The sequence below is a fragment of the Microtus oregoni genome, unplaced genomic scaffold (assembly GCF_018167655.1).
Source record: "Microtus oregoni isolate MIOR12 unplaced genomic scaffold, Mior012 000044F_ref0000062, whole genome shotgun sequence".
Taxonomy (NCBI): domain Eukaryota; kingdom Metazoa; phylum Chordata; class Mammalia; order Rodentia; family Cricetidae; genus Microtus; species Microtus oregoni.
The window spans coordinates 12334039-12351382 of record NW_024543218.1 but is presented as its reverse complement, the minus strand read 5'-3'; the positions used below and the strand labels follow the sequence as shown (position 1 = coordinate 12351382).

General features: G+C 37.6%; 1 protein-coding gene across 1 annotated transcript in view; it reads right to left on the bottom strand.

Annotated features, from left to right (window-relative positions):
* The window catches only part of LOC121434762 (semaphorin-3D), a 162884-nt gene that overhangs the window by 40407 nt on the left and 105133 nt on the right, over positions 1 to 17344 (bottom strand). Inside the window, exon 8 of the mRNA XM_041633724.1 lies at positions 8484 to 8626. Within this exon, the coding sequence (XP_041489658.1) occupies positions 8484 to 8626 (143 nt within the window). The remainder of the gene's footprint in view (positions 1 to 8483; positions 8627 to 17344) is intronic.

Below are 17344 nucleotides of genomic sequence, written 5' to 3'. Positions count from 1 at the left end.
CTGTGTGTTGTTGTTTGCTTGTGGTTTGACAACAGATTATGAATTATTTTCGTCTAGTAGATTAGTCATCATATACCCTAATGGATAGAAATTCTTTCTTCTGTGTGAGCAAATTTAGGTTTATATCAACATTAAATTGCCATGCAGAGTAGCTCAGGGCAATCACACATGAGGTTTTACTGAGTGTGTCTTGTGACCTAAGGCTCACAATACTGGGTTCATATGCTAAACAATTTTATTTGTATAAGCCACCCAATTTAAAGATCTCTCAGTACTTTATATTGCCACTTTCACTTATGCTTAGAAAAAAAAGATATAAGGAAATATATTAATTGACATTAAATTGTATTGCTAAATTCTGAAATCAATAAAATCAGGAATGTAATTGAGAATATATCGAAATTGTATGTTCAAGGGATGGAGATGTAGTGAGTTAGTAGAATGTTCAAATTGTATGTAAGAAGATTGTGGAATCTTAGAAATTATGAGTTCAAGAAGTCACATGTGTTATACAGGCAAATGGCTAGTTTTCTTCTCTGCCCTTGTTCTTAGCTGCTTGGGTATGTATATTTTTATTTTGACTTCTAAGATATCTCAACTGTTAGCTGTTCGTAGGTAAGGACAAAAGATCTTGGCTGTCAAGCTACCTGGAACTTACTTGAGATTCTAAGAATCAGAACAGACTTCGGTGTCTTTGGATGCAGTAGGGAGCAGGTCTCAATAGATCTGATGTTGGTCAAGGGAAGGGGAGTCACTATGAAAGGCTCTTTTTCTAAAGACACACATCTCTATAACTCCATTCTCTCAAGTAAATAAATAAGGCTATGTTTCATGTGGCATGTCACCCATTTCTGTATGAGTTACTGAGGCTTCACCTTGGTTTCTACGACTCACCTGACAGGATTACCCAGTATAACATCATGTAAAGAGTAACTGAAGTAGTCTTCAATAAAATTGCAATTATCTCAGTATAACATAGTGGTGAGAACAGCTTTGTTATTCTCACATGCACCAGTCACAAGAAACACAGTCACAACTGGCTGAAGACTGAGAGTAGAAAGCAGGAAGAGAAACATTGTTTCCTCATCAAGGCTTTGGTGACCTTATTCTAGGTTTCACTTTATTTCTCTAATGTTATGATTACAGTTTAAATCTTCCAAGTCTAACATCTTGGAATTTTCTTTACCATTTATATTTACCTACATAGAATCATGTAGACATGTTTTAAGTTTCCAAAAACCAGATTCTCTCCCTAGAAATAACTCAGTGCAGCCTGAGAAAGCACAGAGAGGAACCAGCATGGCAGTTGCTTTGCGGGAACCATCATCTTCTTGAACAGTGGCATTTTTTAGATTATTCAATAGCAAATCTCAACACAGAATTAGTTAAAGCCTGCTAGATGCAACTTTTTATGGCAGATGGCACATAAGGTAAAGAATATGACATACTGAATTAGAGAACCCATTAAGTCAAAATCACAAAGGTACTGATTCCCCAATTCTTCATGCTATCTTTTTGCAATGGTCTGTAGATGGGCCTGTGTATTGGCCTCCAAGAGACAACATCAATGGTAGAATAATATTTTCATTTATTGAAAAAAAATGCTATGAACTTTACATCACAGTTCAAAACAAGGAGAGTTTTGCTAATTCCAGGTGTAATACAAGAACAAATATTACTGATGACAGCAACTGGAGAGAAGAGAACAGAGAAGATGTCTATTTTTAAGTGCTTCAGAAAATTCCCCTCTTTGTCCAAAAATACAAATGAACGGCAGTGGATAAACACTGAAATTTTAACCAAAGGTAAATCCATAACTCTAACTCTTATTGTCCTAATTTCTTGGAGTATATTACTCTTTGGAGGTCTAAGGATTGGGAAAATCTGAATTCCCTCAAAGTAAGTCCATTAACACTGAGCAGTGTTTTTGTTATTTTTGCTTGTTTGTTTGAGACATCATCTTAGCTCAGGCCAGCCAGAACTCACTATGCTGCAGAGAATGACTTTGAACTTCTGCCCCTGCCTCTATCTCCCCAAATCTGGGGTTACAGGCATGCACCACCATACCTAGTTTTATACCATGTTGGGTATAAAATGTCCACAGAGACTTTCAAGGAAAAGTTTTCTTTCTGTTTTAGGTTTCTTATTCGTTTCCTAAATAATATTTATAGTCAACTGCTTGAGATTTGCCATTGCAGAACATCAGTGCAAAAAGGAGAAAATATTTCTCAAGCTAGAGATCCAGGAGAGTACCAGAGATGCAGAATGTGGATGCCACATTATGCTAAAGAGCTTTGTTTCTAAGCACCAGCAGGTTAAGTTCGGCACAGGTAGGCATGCTCTCAGGTCCTGTCAAGGCCTCCTGATTGTCGCTTTACAAGCTACAGCCAACATCATAAATCCCTTCCCAGGAATTTCTCTGACGGGAAAAGCAGATGGAAGTGCCACAGAAGCACATCTGTAACTGTGGGCACTAAATCTCTCACTTAGGTTGTCAGGGACGCACCGAAAGTAAGCACGCAAACCACAGCCCTGTAGAGATCAATAAATACAGAGAGTGTCACCAGCCTTCAAAACAAATCTTCAAAGGCAGCGATTGTCCAAATAGGGCCATATATCAAAATAGACAAGGTGAGCGGAATGGAAGCAAACAGCTATTCATGAGACCCCTAGGCAAGTTATGTGAAAGGGCCATCCAAATTGAATTCCTGGCGTGGACACAAGGAAATGCTCAAAACAAAAAGGGAACTGGCATAGCCCGCAGCTGGAACCTAGACTGGGCTGCATAAGGAAGCCTGCCACAGTGCTTCCAAAAATGAAGGGAATCCACGTGTAATCAAAATAGCCTTGAGGTGCAAAGCTGCCAGCTAGCCTCGCTAAGGGACTGGCATTTCTACACATTAATAAGGGCATGCGCGCGTGCACGCACACACACACACACACACACACACACACACACACACAGGAGTGCGGGGAGAGTGTGTATGTAGGTATGATGGTTTCTAAAAGTACTGAACTGCAAAGTTAATAGACAGAAGTCTCTCTGTCATTTTCCTCATCGGCTGTGCCTGATCATCCAGTCAGTGTGCAATTTTTCACCATGGAGATAGAAATAATCTACCACGAATGACAGAAATTCACCGGGGTGTAAGATGGCCCACTTAGTACTTCAAAATATTGACAGTTCAACAAGACTGAACAATTAAATAGAAATCAACAAGGATTTTAAAAATCACTTAAGTCTCAGCACCCTGTTTTAAATTTGAAAGGCTTGCTAAATAGTTGGGCTAGAAAGTTATGATGTTACAAAAAGATCATTTTTTAGGGGATATGCCCTTGATGATGGAAATCATTCTTAATTTGAAAGAAAATCTTCATATAAAGGTATTCTTCTGAGCTATTATTGATTAATAGTGTCATGTGAAATTAACATACCAGTTAAGTGATACCTCTCCTTTCCACATATCTCAGCCAAAATTCATAGTTCTTATTAATAAATATTTATCAAATATGGTTTCAAGGTACTTCGATTGCGTTCAAAAATACTACACATTTATAAATATAAGTATTTTTAAAAATAAGAACAAAGCAGAGAGCTGGAAAGATGACTCGGTGGTTAAAGCATTTGCCGCTCTCCCAGAGGACCAGAATTTGATCCTAGCGCCCATCTCAGGTGGCCCACAACACCCTGAGTTCCAGCACCAGGGGACTCAATGGCCTTCTGGTCTCCCTGTGTTACTGCAGATATGTAGCATACACTCACACTGAAACTCATTTAAACATAAATAAGAATAAAATGAATCTTTTTTAAAAAAAAATGTGAGCAAAATAGCAGTAGTTTCTGCATTTACAATTAACAAAATACCAGCTAGACCTTATGTCACACCTCTGAATCCCAGCACTCAGAAAGTAGAGATAAGGGAATTGAGGGATTTTAAGGTCAGTGTGGAATGTACAGCGAGTTTCAGGCCAGCCTGAAAATACTATATTCAATTCAACAAAACAAATGGAAACATAATGCAATTCCACTGCTTGTCAAAATACTTTGGTACCTAACCCACAGGATACCACGGCCACCTTCTTCAGCTCATAAGAGATATTAAGTTGAATATGTTCTGAAACTATGTATGTATGTATGTATATATATATATATAATTTATAAATACATATTATTTATCATATACATAATGTGATATGTTTATATCATATTATTTTTATCATATACATAATGTGAGTGTGTATTTTCAAGTACTGTGGGCAGAGTTTACATTCATTACATGTAAGTCTCCTATATTAGATTGTTACATGCTCGCTCATACCCTGAAATCCATGTCAATCATCCATTGAGCATATGCCACATGTAAATCCAATGCTCTTATTTAAGCATTACATTTTTTGATGCAGTAGTCATAGAAGATGTGGGTGTTTGCATTGTGTCGCAGTATATACTGAGTTGAATGTTTCTATCCTCTGGGCAGAGGTTATCAGTTATATGTTGACTGTCAAATTCTGGAGTTTTTTTGGCCTGTAACATCATTGAAAACTGCTTTGGTTTCCTTGTTCTTTCTTTTCTCTTCTCCTCCCATTTATCCACATACTCTCTTCCCTCTCCGTTCTGTTTTATTTGCCTGCATCAGTGTCTGAAGGACACAGATTCTGGATGCATGGTGCCCCCACAGAAACTGAGTTTTTATAAGGACATCATTCCAGTGACTTGTGATAGCTCTCCTACCCATCCCAACATACCACAGAACAAATTCTTCTCACATTGCTTTTGTGGACATTTATATCTTATTTAAAATTGCACTGTCCCTCTGGATTCTGTCTGTATTTCATCTTGCTACAAGTATTTCTGAACGGTTTTAGTTACTTCCATGACTCAAAAGCCGACACATACTGCAGATTTCACACTCGAGAGCTGAGATGCCACAGAGCCCCGGGCTTACACTTTTAAGTAGGTTAATATGCTAACACATTCCAGAGCCACATCAGCTGCAAAAGTCCCAATATAACATCTATGCTGTTTCCTCTCTCATCAGGGAATGCACCAGTTCGGATTTGTCAAGACCCCTGCCTTGTCTCCTAAAACCCAGTTACCAAGAATATAGGAGTGCTTATCTGTATGACAAGTGCCATCTAGAATGATATTGCCTATGAGGTGGTTATCACGTGATGAGGTCAATACCATTTTGGGAATGGGAACAAGGATGCACTGTAAATTCAGTTCTTCATCTTCAAAGCCATATTTCAACATGTGACCACACACTGCATTAATACTGCAGATAAGAACAAGACCATGGTCATGAACTGCACGTATCTGTACCAATCTACCAATGAGATACCAATAAGATATGTACAAACGGATTCTCTTTGAAATATCTCCTAAATGATCCTTCATGTCTTTTTTTCATACTATATTGGATAAAACAGACTTCCTACTCACAAGTATTTCTCAATCCAGATGCATTCTTCCATTGTGGGCTAAATATATTCATCTTGCCCCTCTGTACCTCAAATATAGAATAACTCATTTTTGCCTAGGGTCATGTTCTCAGTTGCTAACATGGAAACAAGACTTCTTATCACCTAATTTCCAACAAAGACATTGGTCCCCTGACACATGCTTTGAATTTTTAATACAAGATTTCAGCATCCTGTGAGCAAGATCTGCCCTGACAAAGGCTAATTGGAATGCTTGGCCTCTCTTCCTCCATGTAGTGTGGTCGTGTTCACACTAGAGAATTCATTTTAATCATTCCCTTCATACGATGCTTTCAAACGTCACTGATAGCCTAGAGGTCTCATATGTCGTAGTTATATCATCCCACTTTATGAGTGTCTTTTATATATTTTCCCCCAGTGTAATTTAGATTTATTTTTAAAAAAGAATAACAGCTTGGTATCAGCAGTGTCTGTGTGTTCTAGGGAAGTCATATTTTGATGCTATTGGTGAAATATTCAAATATAAGGCATACATGGGTTATAATATTGAACATATCAGAAGCCCTTCCCTTGGACAATCTTTAATCTCTGTGGGTGTTCAGAAAGAGAGAGCAAGAGAGAAGAGAAGAGACAGTAAGAGAGTAAAAGGGTAGTCTATTACCAAAACCTCTTACCAATAATTTTATGACAAAAAAGTCAAGAAAACAGATTTCCCAGGTAAATATAACACCAATTTTTAAAGTTGAATATTAAAAGGGGCAGAATTTTTTTAAACTGTCAACAGTTCCATTCCGTGTCAAATTATTAGTTAAATATGAAAGCAAACAATGGCAACAAGAACAAAACCTTTGTGTTTCCAAATACAGACTGTGGGAAAATGTGAGCTGAACTGGCAGGCTAAAGGACTGCCACTATAACAGAATAAAACCTGGGAATGTCAGAGGGCTTCCACAGCCTACTAGGAGATCTTCCTTCTATACTAATTTCTTACAATTATCACACTCAATTTTGTTTCACAATAAAGATATGTTGTTTTCTTATTGCGTGACAAAAAATGTAGAGAAATAAATATCAAGACATTTTTGAAATAAGGGAAATAAAACAAAAAGAATAAATTGCAAATAATGCCAGAATTCGTTTATGTGAAAACAACATAAAAAGTAATGGTGACTATGAGTTGGATGTGCAGTAATTAAATTGTGAACAAAGAATTTAGAACCAGATTTCATGGACATTTGACCAATAGATTATGGCTATACAGTGAGCATTTTAAGATGTCACACAGTTAAAAGAACAATTAAGAGACTCATCTCTTTTCACACTAAGTGAAAAGTCTCTCCTTCGTTTCTCATCCATCATATCTTTATTTGATCTCATGATTTGATAGAACACAATCTTACTGTGTATTCTCAGAGGTTTTTGAGTTGGGTAAACTCCTTTCCTGCTTTTTTCCTGCCTTTTCCTTTCTGCAGGAATTTTCTCACAGCTTAAAAAGAACATTCCACGGGTAATGGTTGAAATTCTAACCACAGTTTCTACATAGATATTTATAGATATGACAAAGGCTGAGGTATTCATCTACCTTTATGATTCATTTATACCAGAGTAAAATCTTTGCTTTGTTAGAAATAAATTTCAGTCTAATGGATTATAGCCATTAAGTAATAAGCATTGAACTCCCCACAAACAGCGCACTTGTCATACACTGTTTTCAAAAGGACTCATGAAACGCATTTAGTGCTTGTAATCCCCCTTTGACACATTTAACAAACCTCACTTATACAAAGTGTCAGTCTACTGTTTGGCTCTCAGGGTCATTATACCATTGTTATGTGGCATGCTTCAGTACACTGACATACTAAGAGCACTCCGGGCATGGCCATTCATTCCTAGCAGGAGGCTTTAAAAGACGACTACAGATTTTTGGACTCTGAGAGAATGAGGATGCCTTTTAAACAATCTGTCCCCTCTGGGGTAAAAAGGATCAGTGGGATGAACAGCATTATTGGCTAGGATGGTACATAAAGAATGGTCTGGCCTCAAAAGTCGGCTTCATTCAAAAGGTATGTTGTCATTAGCAATTTCAAGTGTGGTGATGGTTTGTATTCCTGCTCCTAGAAAGGTTCAGAAGCCTGAGGGTACAGAATGCAACAAAAAGTGACAAGCTTAGATGGAAGAAAATGAAAAGTTTGTTTAAGACCAGAGAAAGATTGCTGAAGAAGGTATTTATTAACTTAATAGCTTTTGTTCATCACTGATTTATGTCTCGTCGGGAAAGTTCTTCCAGCAGAGGCAAATCCAGGAAGAATGCATACATTCAGAAGTCAAGGGTTTGGCTCCAGTACTTTCTCTATTCTGTAAAGTCCATAGCCAATCAACTAAAAGCCTTGATGGAACAAAATGTAACTCTCCGAAGCAGTTTATGTGGTCAGTATAATTTATATAAAATGGCAATATTCAGATTCAATTGGGGTTTTTTAAATAAACATTTTATGCTTTTAGTTATCTTTTATTCTTCATTTTTCTCTCAGAACTTAATCTAGATTAATAGCATAGGAAGTATTTAATATAATAAAATAGAATTGTATTTCAAACTCAATTGGTCCAAACAAAAGGCATGGTTGTTATATGTGTGGTGTATATTTGTAAAAATACAGGCATGATTTTGTTAGTGTGTAAGTTTCTCTAGTGATTATTCAAATTGAGTTGAGATGAACTAATGTAACATGGAAACATTTTCCCTCTGGGGATCACGACAGTGAGTGGTCTTATTGGTAAGAGCATTGAATGGCACTGAATATCAGCAGAGAACCAACAATCTGCAAGACCAGGGAGGTAGATAAGAACCAAAAATCAGATTGGAAAATAACTTGCTTTTGCTTTTCAAAGATGCATCTCAAAAATCACCCATGTAAAGGAGTGTGAAGTGTGAATTAATTTTCAACTTTACCAATAATGCATGGCCTCCTTCCCTTCAATACTGAAGACATATTACTTCATGCACAAAGACATGGTTCTTAAGAAAAATAAGTGAATCTTGCCTTACAAACTCTCCCAACTCTTGAAAGAATGCTTCTGTCAGATGTACTGCCTTCCTGGGATGATTCCCGAAAGAAGAAATATATTTTATCATCATCTGGATTATAGGTGTCTGGAATGGGGAATGTTCCAATAAACTTTGCTCCTGTTTGGAAAATAAAGAGAGTCGAAAGTTAAAACAATAAGATAATCCAGCCAGAATCAACTCTGGGACCACTATATGTGAAAAATTAGCAGAATTTTTAGAAAGTGATCTGAGAGTAGCATTCAGGAAACAAGATGTGCAGATCAACATGGTCAGTGTGGGTGTAAGTGGCAGCAGAAAGAGCGGCTGAGCACATCAGGAGTGGCTGAGAAAGTGTCTGGGGGATCCAACTATCAGTGATTTCTACTAAATCAGTCTCCAGCCATATAATCACAGGGATATATATATTCTGAGAAATGCTTTATTCAATGATTTCATCATTACTCTGCAAACACCATAGAAGTTAACTACAGGAATATAACAGGCCATGATGTCAGTAGGCAACACAATCTTAAGAGACTGCACTGTATGTAGAGTATACATGACCAAATGAAGCGCAGACGACTCACCTTCAAAGTCTTTTTCCGTCTAGCAATGCTGTGATTTTATGTCCTTTTTATCACAAGACTACTCCTTTATCGTAACCATGTGATTTCAGTAAACTTAGGGAAACCAGAAATGTCATCGATCATGAAAACTGTGGTATTCTTTATTACACTGTGTGAAATTCACGGGAGGTGGAATGAAAATAACCAATACTGCTTAGATTCTTTCCAGCACATGCCCTGGAGATTCTCTTTCTGGGTTTATATCTTAATGGTGATATCAGGCAATTTTGTAGACATGGACTTAGTCAAAAGTCCAAGAGCCTAGTTATGTGTTAGTATTTTTACATATAATAGGAGGCTTCTAATGTTATTTGTCTGGTAGAATCTATTAGTAGGTTAGTATATATGAAAGCACTGAGCAACTGCAAGTGCCTGATGTTCAATCAACATGAGTTGTAGTTAGTCCTAGCAGTGCTACTTTGTATTAGCAGGTACTCTGAAGCCAAAGGCTGGAAAATCACAAGTACAAGACATCCATAGTGATTTCTGGGCCTTCCTTTGCTATTTAGTGAGAATCTGTCTCCAAAATAGAAAACACAAAAAGGACTGGAGACACCTTGGTAGTAATGGAGGGTTTAAGCATGCGTTAAGTTTGGGTCCCATTACCAGGAGAGATCTCATCAATAAAGCAGTTCTTAAACAAAATCGCAAACCAAGGAAAAGGTCAGTGGGATTTGTTAAGGTGACAATAGTGAGTTTGGTGACTGCCCTGTTATGAGCCCCTGTGGCTCGGACACCTGAGTGCATCATGTACTTGTAGAAATGACATAAAGTTATTCAAAGTTAACAAAGCCTGCCTGTCCTGACCCAGAAAGCCATCCCTCATATATGGCCAGTGACAAAGTATTGCAGCATAAAAGGGGAAAAAAAAAACCCAAAACAACAAAACCCTTTGTACTACTTCCAAGTCAGATAAAGTTTCCTAATGACTTGCTTAGATAAAGAATTGGTCAGTTCATGTTGTTGTTTGGTGTAACTGTAAGGCTGCCTGATAACACATCTTTACTTTGTTCAGAAACAATGCTTTGAATAAAAGCAAAGAAAATGAATACGGCTCTTGAGAAACAGAGGAAGCAGTTGAGTTCAACAGAATATATGAGGCATCTGCGGCAATCAAGACACTAAACGTTCAGGTTACAGAAGAAAGGAGATAGAACATCACATTGTTCTGGATCCTTTCTGTCCAAGGCTATGATTTCTATGCATCTTGGGAGTTCTGAAAAAAAAAACATCCTCCAGAAAATGGATGGCAAGTGATCAAAGGTCCCATAAAGTAGGCTTCATGGCAGCCTTCTGCATACAGTATGGCACATACCTCTAATCCCAGCACTTTGTACGTAGAGGTGGGTCAGGATTTCAAGACCAAATATTGGCTCAAAACAAAACACACAGGTCAACGCAATCACATGTACATTATTGTGTGCTCATGGAGCAATGAGTAGTTTTCAGCCCAGCCTTCCCTAACCATCTATTAGTCTCCTATTCCATCTCTTTATTTAGGCAAAGAGAAGAGAGAAATGCCTACACAAACATCTCCTTATTCCATATTCTTTCCCAGTGGATTCTTAAATTCCTCAAAATCCACCTTTGGTCAAGACTCAGAAAAATACCTGAAAGTTATTTTTAGAAAAACACACAAGACTTGAAAATTTTACTCTTTAAATTATCTTAAATTGGCAAGGCTTCATCATCTTTATTTCCACTCAGGATTTGGACCTCCCCACTACTAGACACACATTCTAGATGCTGATGAATCACAATTGATTTTAGACCCTGAAAAAAGTAAAAACAGTCCCTTTTACTAGCTAAACTCTTCTGACTTGTTATTTAAATATATATATATATATTTAATATATACATTATATAAATGTATGTAAGTTTACTTTAAAGACACATCACAGATAGGTATCATTCAGGGCATCTCCGATTTCAACACAGAGGACGTGGGGGTCGTTTCTGCCTTAATTGCAAGTTTAAGGTCGATTTAATTACAAAAACCCTGTTTAAAACAAGCACTCAAACAAACAAACAAACAAACAAGCATACTGGAAATCATCATAGTGTTTTCCTCTATCTGTGGGATTATATGTATCAAAATAAATAATTACTTGTAATCCCAAGGACTTCTAAGATAAAATGGTGATTAATCAATAAGAACTGACTTCAGTTTTCATTTGGAGTAGGTTAATATTTGCATATATAATGACATGTCTATGAGAACCAATTCTCATGTTCCAGTTGCTTTAAAAGAAGTATCAGTAGTCGGCAGTAGTGGCATATGGCTTTAATCCCAGCACGCTGGAAGCAGAGACAGATGGATCTCTGTGGGATCGATACCAGCCAGGTCTACAGATTGAGTTCCAGGACAACCAGATTGTTTTGCAGAGAAACTCTGCATCAAAAATAAGAATATAATAATAAAAAGAGCACCAATACGAAAAATGATAGCATTCTTAAAGACATAGAGCTGGGGATTGATAACAAGCTAAAGAATGCTTTAACAGTCTTTAATACAATTCTGCCAAACTAGATGAAAATTCCCAGTTATAGTTTAGAATCATGGACATTAAAAGAAAGCAAGCCCTTGTGAGATGCGTTTACAAGCCGTTAACATGGATATGAGCCGTTAACTCTGTAGATGGAGAAAGAGAATAGCTCCACCTACTGTTAGCCCATGCCTAATGATGAAGATGTATGACTGGATGACAGAGACCAAGGATTGACTAAGTAAATATTTAGTACTTAGAATGAGCTCAAAGGGGGCTAAGACAAATGATTTGGAAATCCTCGGAATATGATTGGCCCTCTTCATTTAGATAAGTGCAGGATCTTAAACAAGACATTAGTGGGAACATCGTAGACTGCAGCACTGAAAAGCAAAGCAGGAAAAGTTACACATGTATTGTAGTGACTCCTGAAATGATACTGTTTTCATGTCTATGGAACTGACATGTTTATTTCTTAATTTTAATTACATTCTATTTCATTCTATTCTAATTTATTATGTGCATGGGCATTTTGATAGCATACATCTGTGCACCATTTGCATGCATACTGCACACAGAGGCCAGAAGATGTCTCGGGTGCCCTGGAAATGAAGTTACCTTTGCTTGTGAGCTATTTAATACGTACTGCTAGGATTTGAACCCGAATTCTTTGAAAGAGCAGTCAGTGATCGTTATTGCTATGCCATCTCTCTAATTCATCTACATAAATTTACAATGAAAATTCCGAATCATGAGATATTACTTTACTTTACATTCTTTCCAGGTGTGGTGCTATGCACTTTTAATCCCAGTAGTCATATATAGGAGATGTGGAGGTAGGAAGAGACAGGAGGATCTCTGTACGTTTGGGGCCAACCTGGCCTACATAAAGATTTTTGAGACAGCCAGGGTTGTATAATGAGACTGTGTCAAAACAAAACAAAATAAGAACAAACTAAACAAACAAACAAACAAAACACCTCTGAAAATTTACAATCCTTTCTCTAGAAAGATGATGAAGACTCCATAATTACAAACTAGAGTGAACCCTCTAGTGAAAAATAAATTACTTAATTCTAAAACGTTTTTGAAGAGGGGCCTATGGGAATGCGGGAGAATGATTTCCTGAGCTGATCAGAGACAGTTGATGGTCACTTTATTTACAGAAACTAACTGTATGTAAAGAAGAGTAGTAAGCAGAGGAAGTTCTAAAGGAAGTACAGGCAACTGGGCCATGTTGAGGTGGGCTGCAGGCATGCACCGGGCAACCTCTGTGAAAATGAAAATCAGCATGTAGCTTCTGCCGGAGAGCACCCCAGAGATGACCAACAGGTAGAGTGTGACGGGAGCCCACACTTCAGGAATGTGTATGACACCAATGGAGGAGATTAGGATAGCATTGTAAGGACTGATGCTTTAACTGTGAGATAACATATAACAGGCAACATGCATGACTCTGTGTTAGTCAGTCATCACTGATTTTTACTTCGTTTTTAAATGTGGTTCTTTTATAGGTCTTGGAAGAAGATTGTTTTTGAGGGGAATGGTGGGAAAGTCTAAGCCAAATGTTTATTATATGAAGAAATCTAATTACAGAAAAGAAGTTTGAGTATCAAGTAGTACTCTGTTCTGTGATTTAAACAATAAACATCCTTACAAGCTAAAAATAAATACAAGTTTTGAGAATAGGGCCTTTCTTTCCTGTAGATTACACTGAGGTTCTGTCTTAGAGCACTGTTGTTAGCATTTTATGATAGAAATTCTTTCCTGATTGGCTGCCAAATTTGGGTTAAAAATAGCTATCATTTAATTAGTGCAAGGCTGTTGAATTCAACAATTTAAAATCATAGCAATAGACACCTGGGCTTTATTATAGCACAGCCCCACCCTCTGGCATTTAAAACATATGGCCTCACAGGGACAGTTTGAAACTATGCATTTTCACAACTGAACTTCTAGCATGACACCCCAAGATACTGCCAATTGAAGATGAGAAAGCCTCAGTCTGCAGAACACAACATTTTTCTTTCTCCCACAGGCCTCTTTTGCACAGGGTGATCACACCTACCCCCGTACTTAGTACTTAGCTGATAGTGATTTTTTGAATTGCTTTTTGTTTCTTCTTCCAGTTGTTTTAACTTCTCTTTCCATGTGGGAGAATTTACAGACAACAGAGAGTCTCAACAGAAACTTTAAATCAAAACCCCCTCTAATATGGTAAAAATGAAAATTTAAAACAAAAGTTCCCAGCTACTCCAGAAAGCAAACAAAAACACATGCATCCAAGGTTCATTAGTTGTTCCCATCTTCCAAATGGTGACATTCTTTCATCCCACCCTGAGATTCTAACTAAAGCTCAACCCTGTTTGAGCAACCACCCTGTCTTGTCCTTGAGTCCCTGTCTGGGTATTTAAAGATTATGATGTATTTAAAGGTTGTGTTGATGGGGAATGTGTCAGTTTGGACTTTACCTAGAACAGCCCAAAGGCTTTCAGTTTTGTTATTTCTATATTCTGATAGCTCATGTAGGAGGGAGCTTCAGATGGCAATGAAGAACTCAGCTCTGAGGAGTCATGCCTCTTGAGTCACAAAAAAGGGCTTGATCCTCAGAGAGTAGCGGTCCTACATGAGTCTTAACAAAGAGAGAGATTAGCTGTTCTCATTCTGGCTGCTGCCAAGTGGGGCACAGGACACAACATGGTATGCATTTAAAAACGTCAAACTCCAAAAACTGTCTAGCAGCTAAAATCTACTGAAGAAAATCCATGATAATTATGCTAGCAACAATTGTTCAGCATATATCTTCACAACTAAATACACAGTGAGTATTCCAATTCCTCTTTATATTTTACTTACTCTAAATGTTGTACCAGGGTTAAAAGAATTTAACTTATCACGTGCCTGTGAAAATGTGGGAATTTGAACTGAAAATGGAAGCAAGCACAGAAAGCAAACCTTGATATATGAAGTAAATGATACGCTAATATAACGACACAAACAGAAGTGGAAGCCGCAGTTAGCACGGAGCTGACTACTTGATAATAGATTATTCATATCTTCCTTCAACCCAACAATACACTTGTAAACCACAACACCAGGTTGTATATCCATATACAATGCAAATAATGAATAAAATTCACAAATACATTGCAGTATGTAATTGTAGGATGTTGTATTGTACAAATACTAATAAGCAATGATAATTTAAACCAGACATTTCAAAGATATCTGTGCCCTGATGGAAATTTTTTATGTTTGGACTCCTCAAAATGATTTTGTTCTCCAGTTGATATGGACATTGAACTGATGATATATGGTTGAAAGAATAAGGAAGCAAATTTATTAGTCCTAGCGATTGAGCCTAGATTCTGGTGTATGGAGGATCTACTGCTACCGAGGAGCATACTCTGCTCTGTCTGATTTTTATTAATACTACTTTAAATTGAAATCTCTACTGATGGCCGGTGTTTATCATACTGGTCTCTGAATCTTATATAGGGTAGTCCATGGCTCTAGCTTTTCTGTGCCAGATCCAGAGTTAAATCAGAAATGTTTTTCATTCCCGTAGCTACTATAAGAAGTCCATGTCCTAATTTAGAATAAACTAATAGACCTGGATACAACCCTCTGCCTATTGCATCTCAATTTGTGAAGTATAAGGCTAAGAAAATGATTTCTAAGTTAACATTCATTCCATCAACTAGCACAGTTCATCTGTGTTCATCTTTATACTTCTACCTCAGCCAGAAAACCCCACTAACCTTTGTCTTTGGGCCATGTTCTTAATGTGTGTACAAAATGGCCATTTTTCATGACAGAGGATAGAAATGTTTCTTGAAAGCCAATATTTTGCCTTCACTCATCAGTTCTCTCCTCATTATTAGGAATGTTCCATAGTTTCTGCAATTTCTTCCTTTGCTCTGACCTGAGTTCCATGGACCAAGGGGTCTTGACTGGATCTCTGGAAGCAGTGGACTGATTTCACTCTGCTTTTCTTCCCTCAGCAAATGTTTGACCTGCTGTTCAGTTCAGCCCACACTCTGGTGGTCTCCCCCACTGCTGATCTAAACACATGCTCCCTGTCAGTTTTAACGTTAGCTGCCAGACCCACATCCTCAATTTACTATAGCCCCACATGCAACTGGAATATGAAGACACTATAAAAACATGGGCTCCTGCTTGTGCACCCAAGCTTCTGTCATACACACTGGAAATAGTTTATCATTTGGAGCTGGACAGATATATTCTAGTTTCAATCTTACTTGAACTTTCTAGCTATGTATCCAAGTATATGACTTCTAACATCTCCCTGAAAGTAAGAAGCAAATAATAATTTTCTCAAGACTATGTCAATAAACAGAATTAAACAGATCATGTCTAACGTGTATGGTATCTTAAAAAAATTGAAAAGGGAGAGACGAAACTGAGGTAAAATAGTAAACAATCAAATAGGGCAATAAAATCTATATGAGGCAATGAAGCTTATTGGAGGACCGTGGGCACAGAAAGATCAAGGTTAATAGCAGGTTTAAAGGAAGTAGAGTTGCTTACTGACAGATTAGATAAAGGAACTGAAGGGGAGAAAAGGATCACAGATAAGCACAAAGGCAAATAGGTGGAGGAAGTTAAGAAAACCAAGACAGATAACATCAGGAAGCTGGCACTGAGGGGCAGTTCAAATGGAAAAGCAATGTATTAAAATATAACTTGCAGATATTTAGATAAATTAAAGTGAAAGGTCATTGAAGAACCAAAACCCAGAGCAAGTATGATGGTTAATCTGGATTGATATCTTGGTGGGATAAAAATACAGTTCCAGGAAACAGCACATAATACAACGGAGATCATTAGGCAGGATAGACAGGAACGAAGGAAAAAAGTAGTGTGGTGGTAAATAGTTTAAATGTTGAAGAGTCATGGGGAGAAGCAAAGAATTACGCTTTCTGTCCTGCCTCCTACTTCTCCCACTTTCAGGAGTGATGATAAGCGTGGTGGGTATTCTATTAAATTCAGCATGTGTGTGAGCCTTGCACGGGAGTCCCTGGGAATAACTTGCCTGATGCCTTATAAGTAAACAAAGGTTTAAATTAAGAGAAACTTTGGACCAAGTCCTCACATAAGTGATAGTAAAGATTTAAGAGCAGGTGCTTATGCTCAAAGAAAACAGGGTCATTTGTTTGTTTTTATGTGGTGGGTGGATGTGTAAGGCGATGCATTGAAGAATGGAAGGGTGACAGAAGCATCTGGAAATGTCCTGGCAAACCAAGTATTTTGGTCACTTTGATTATTAACCAGTAAATATTGTCTTGATTAACTTTCCATGTGTGTAAGCTATCCTAATTCTTAATAACTTAGCTAAACGTATTCCATTGACACTTCTACCATACCTCTTTCTACTATCTTCATTGTCTTACTTCTTTGGCCTCTGTCTTAAACAACCTGTGCACTTTGGATTCTCCTATTTACAAGCAATTGTTGTCCCTCTCACATCTTCTGTGCAGCAAGCAAACTTTCACGTTCTGCTAACTATTGCTACCTGTTTCTTTCTTTCTTTGTGTGTGTGTGTGTGTGTGTGTGTGTGTGTGTGTGTTAAACAGCTTTAATCTCGGTCCTTGTGGCTTCTCGGCACAGTAAGAAATATTGCACATGATCAACATGCTTTGTTCTGGGAATGAGGACAATGGAAGGGTGAAAATCACCTTCTGAGAAAGAACAACCCGAATTGGGAGGGCACAGGGGTGGGG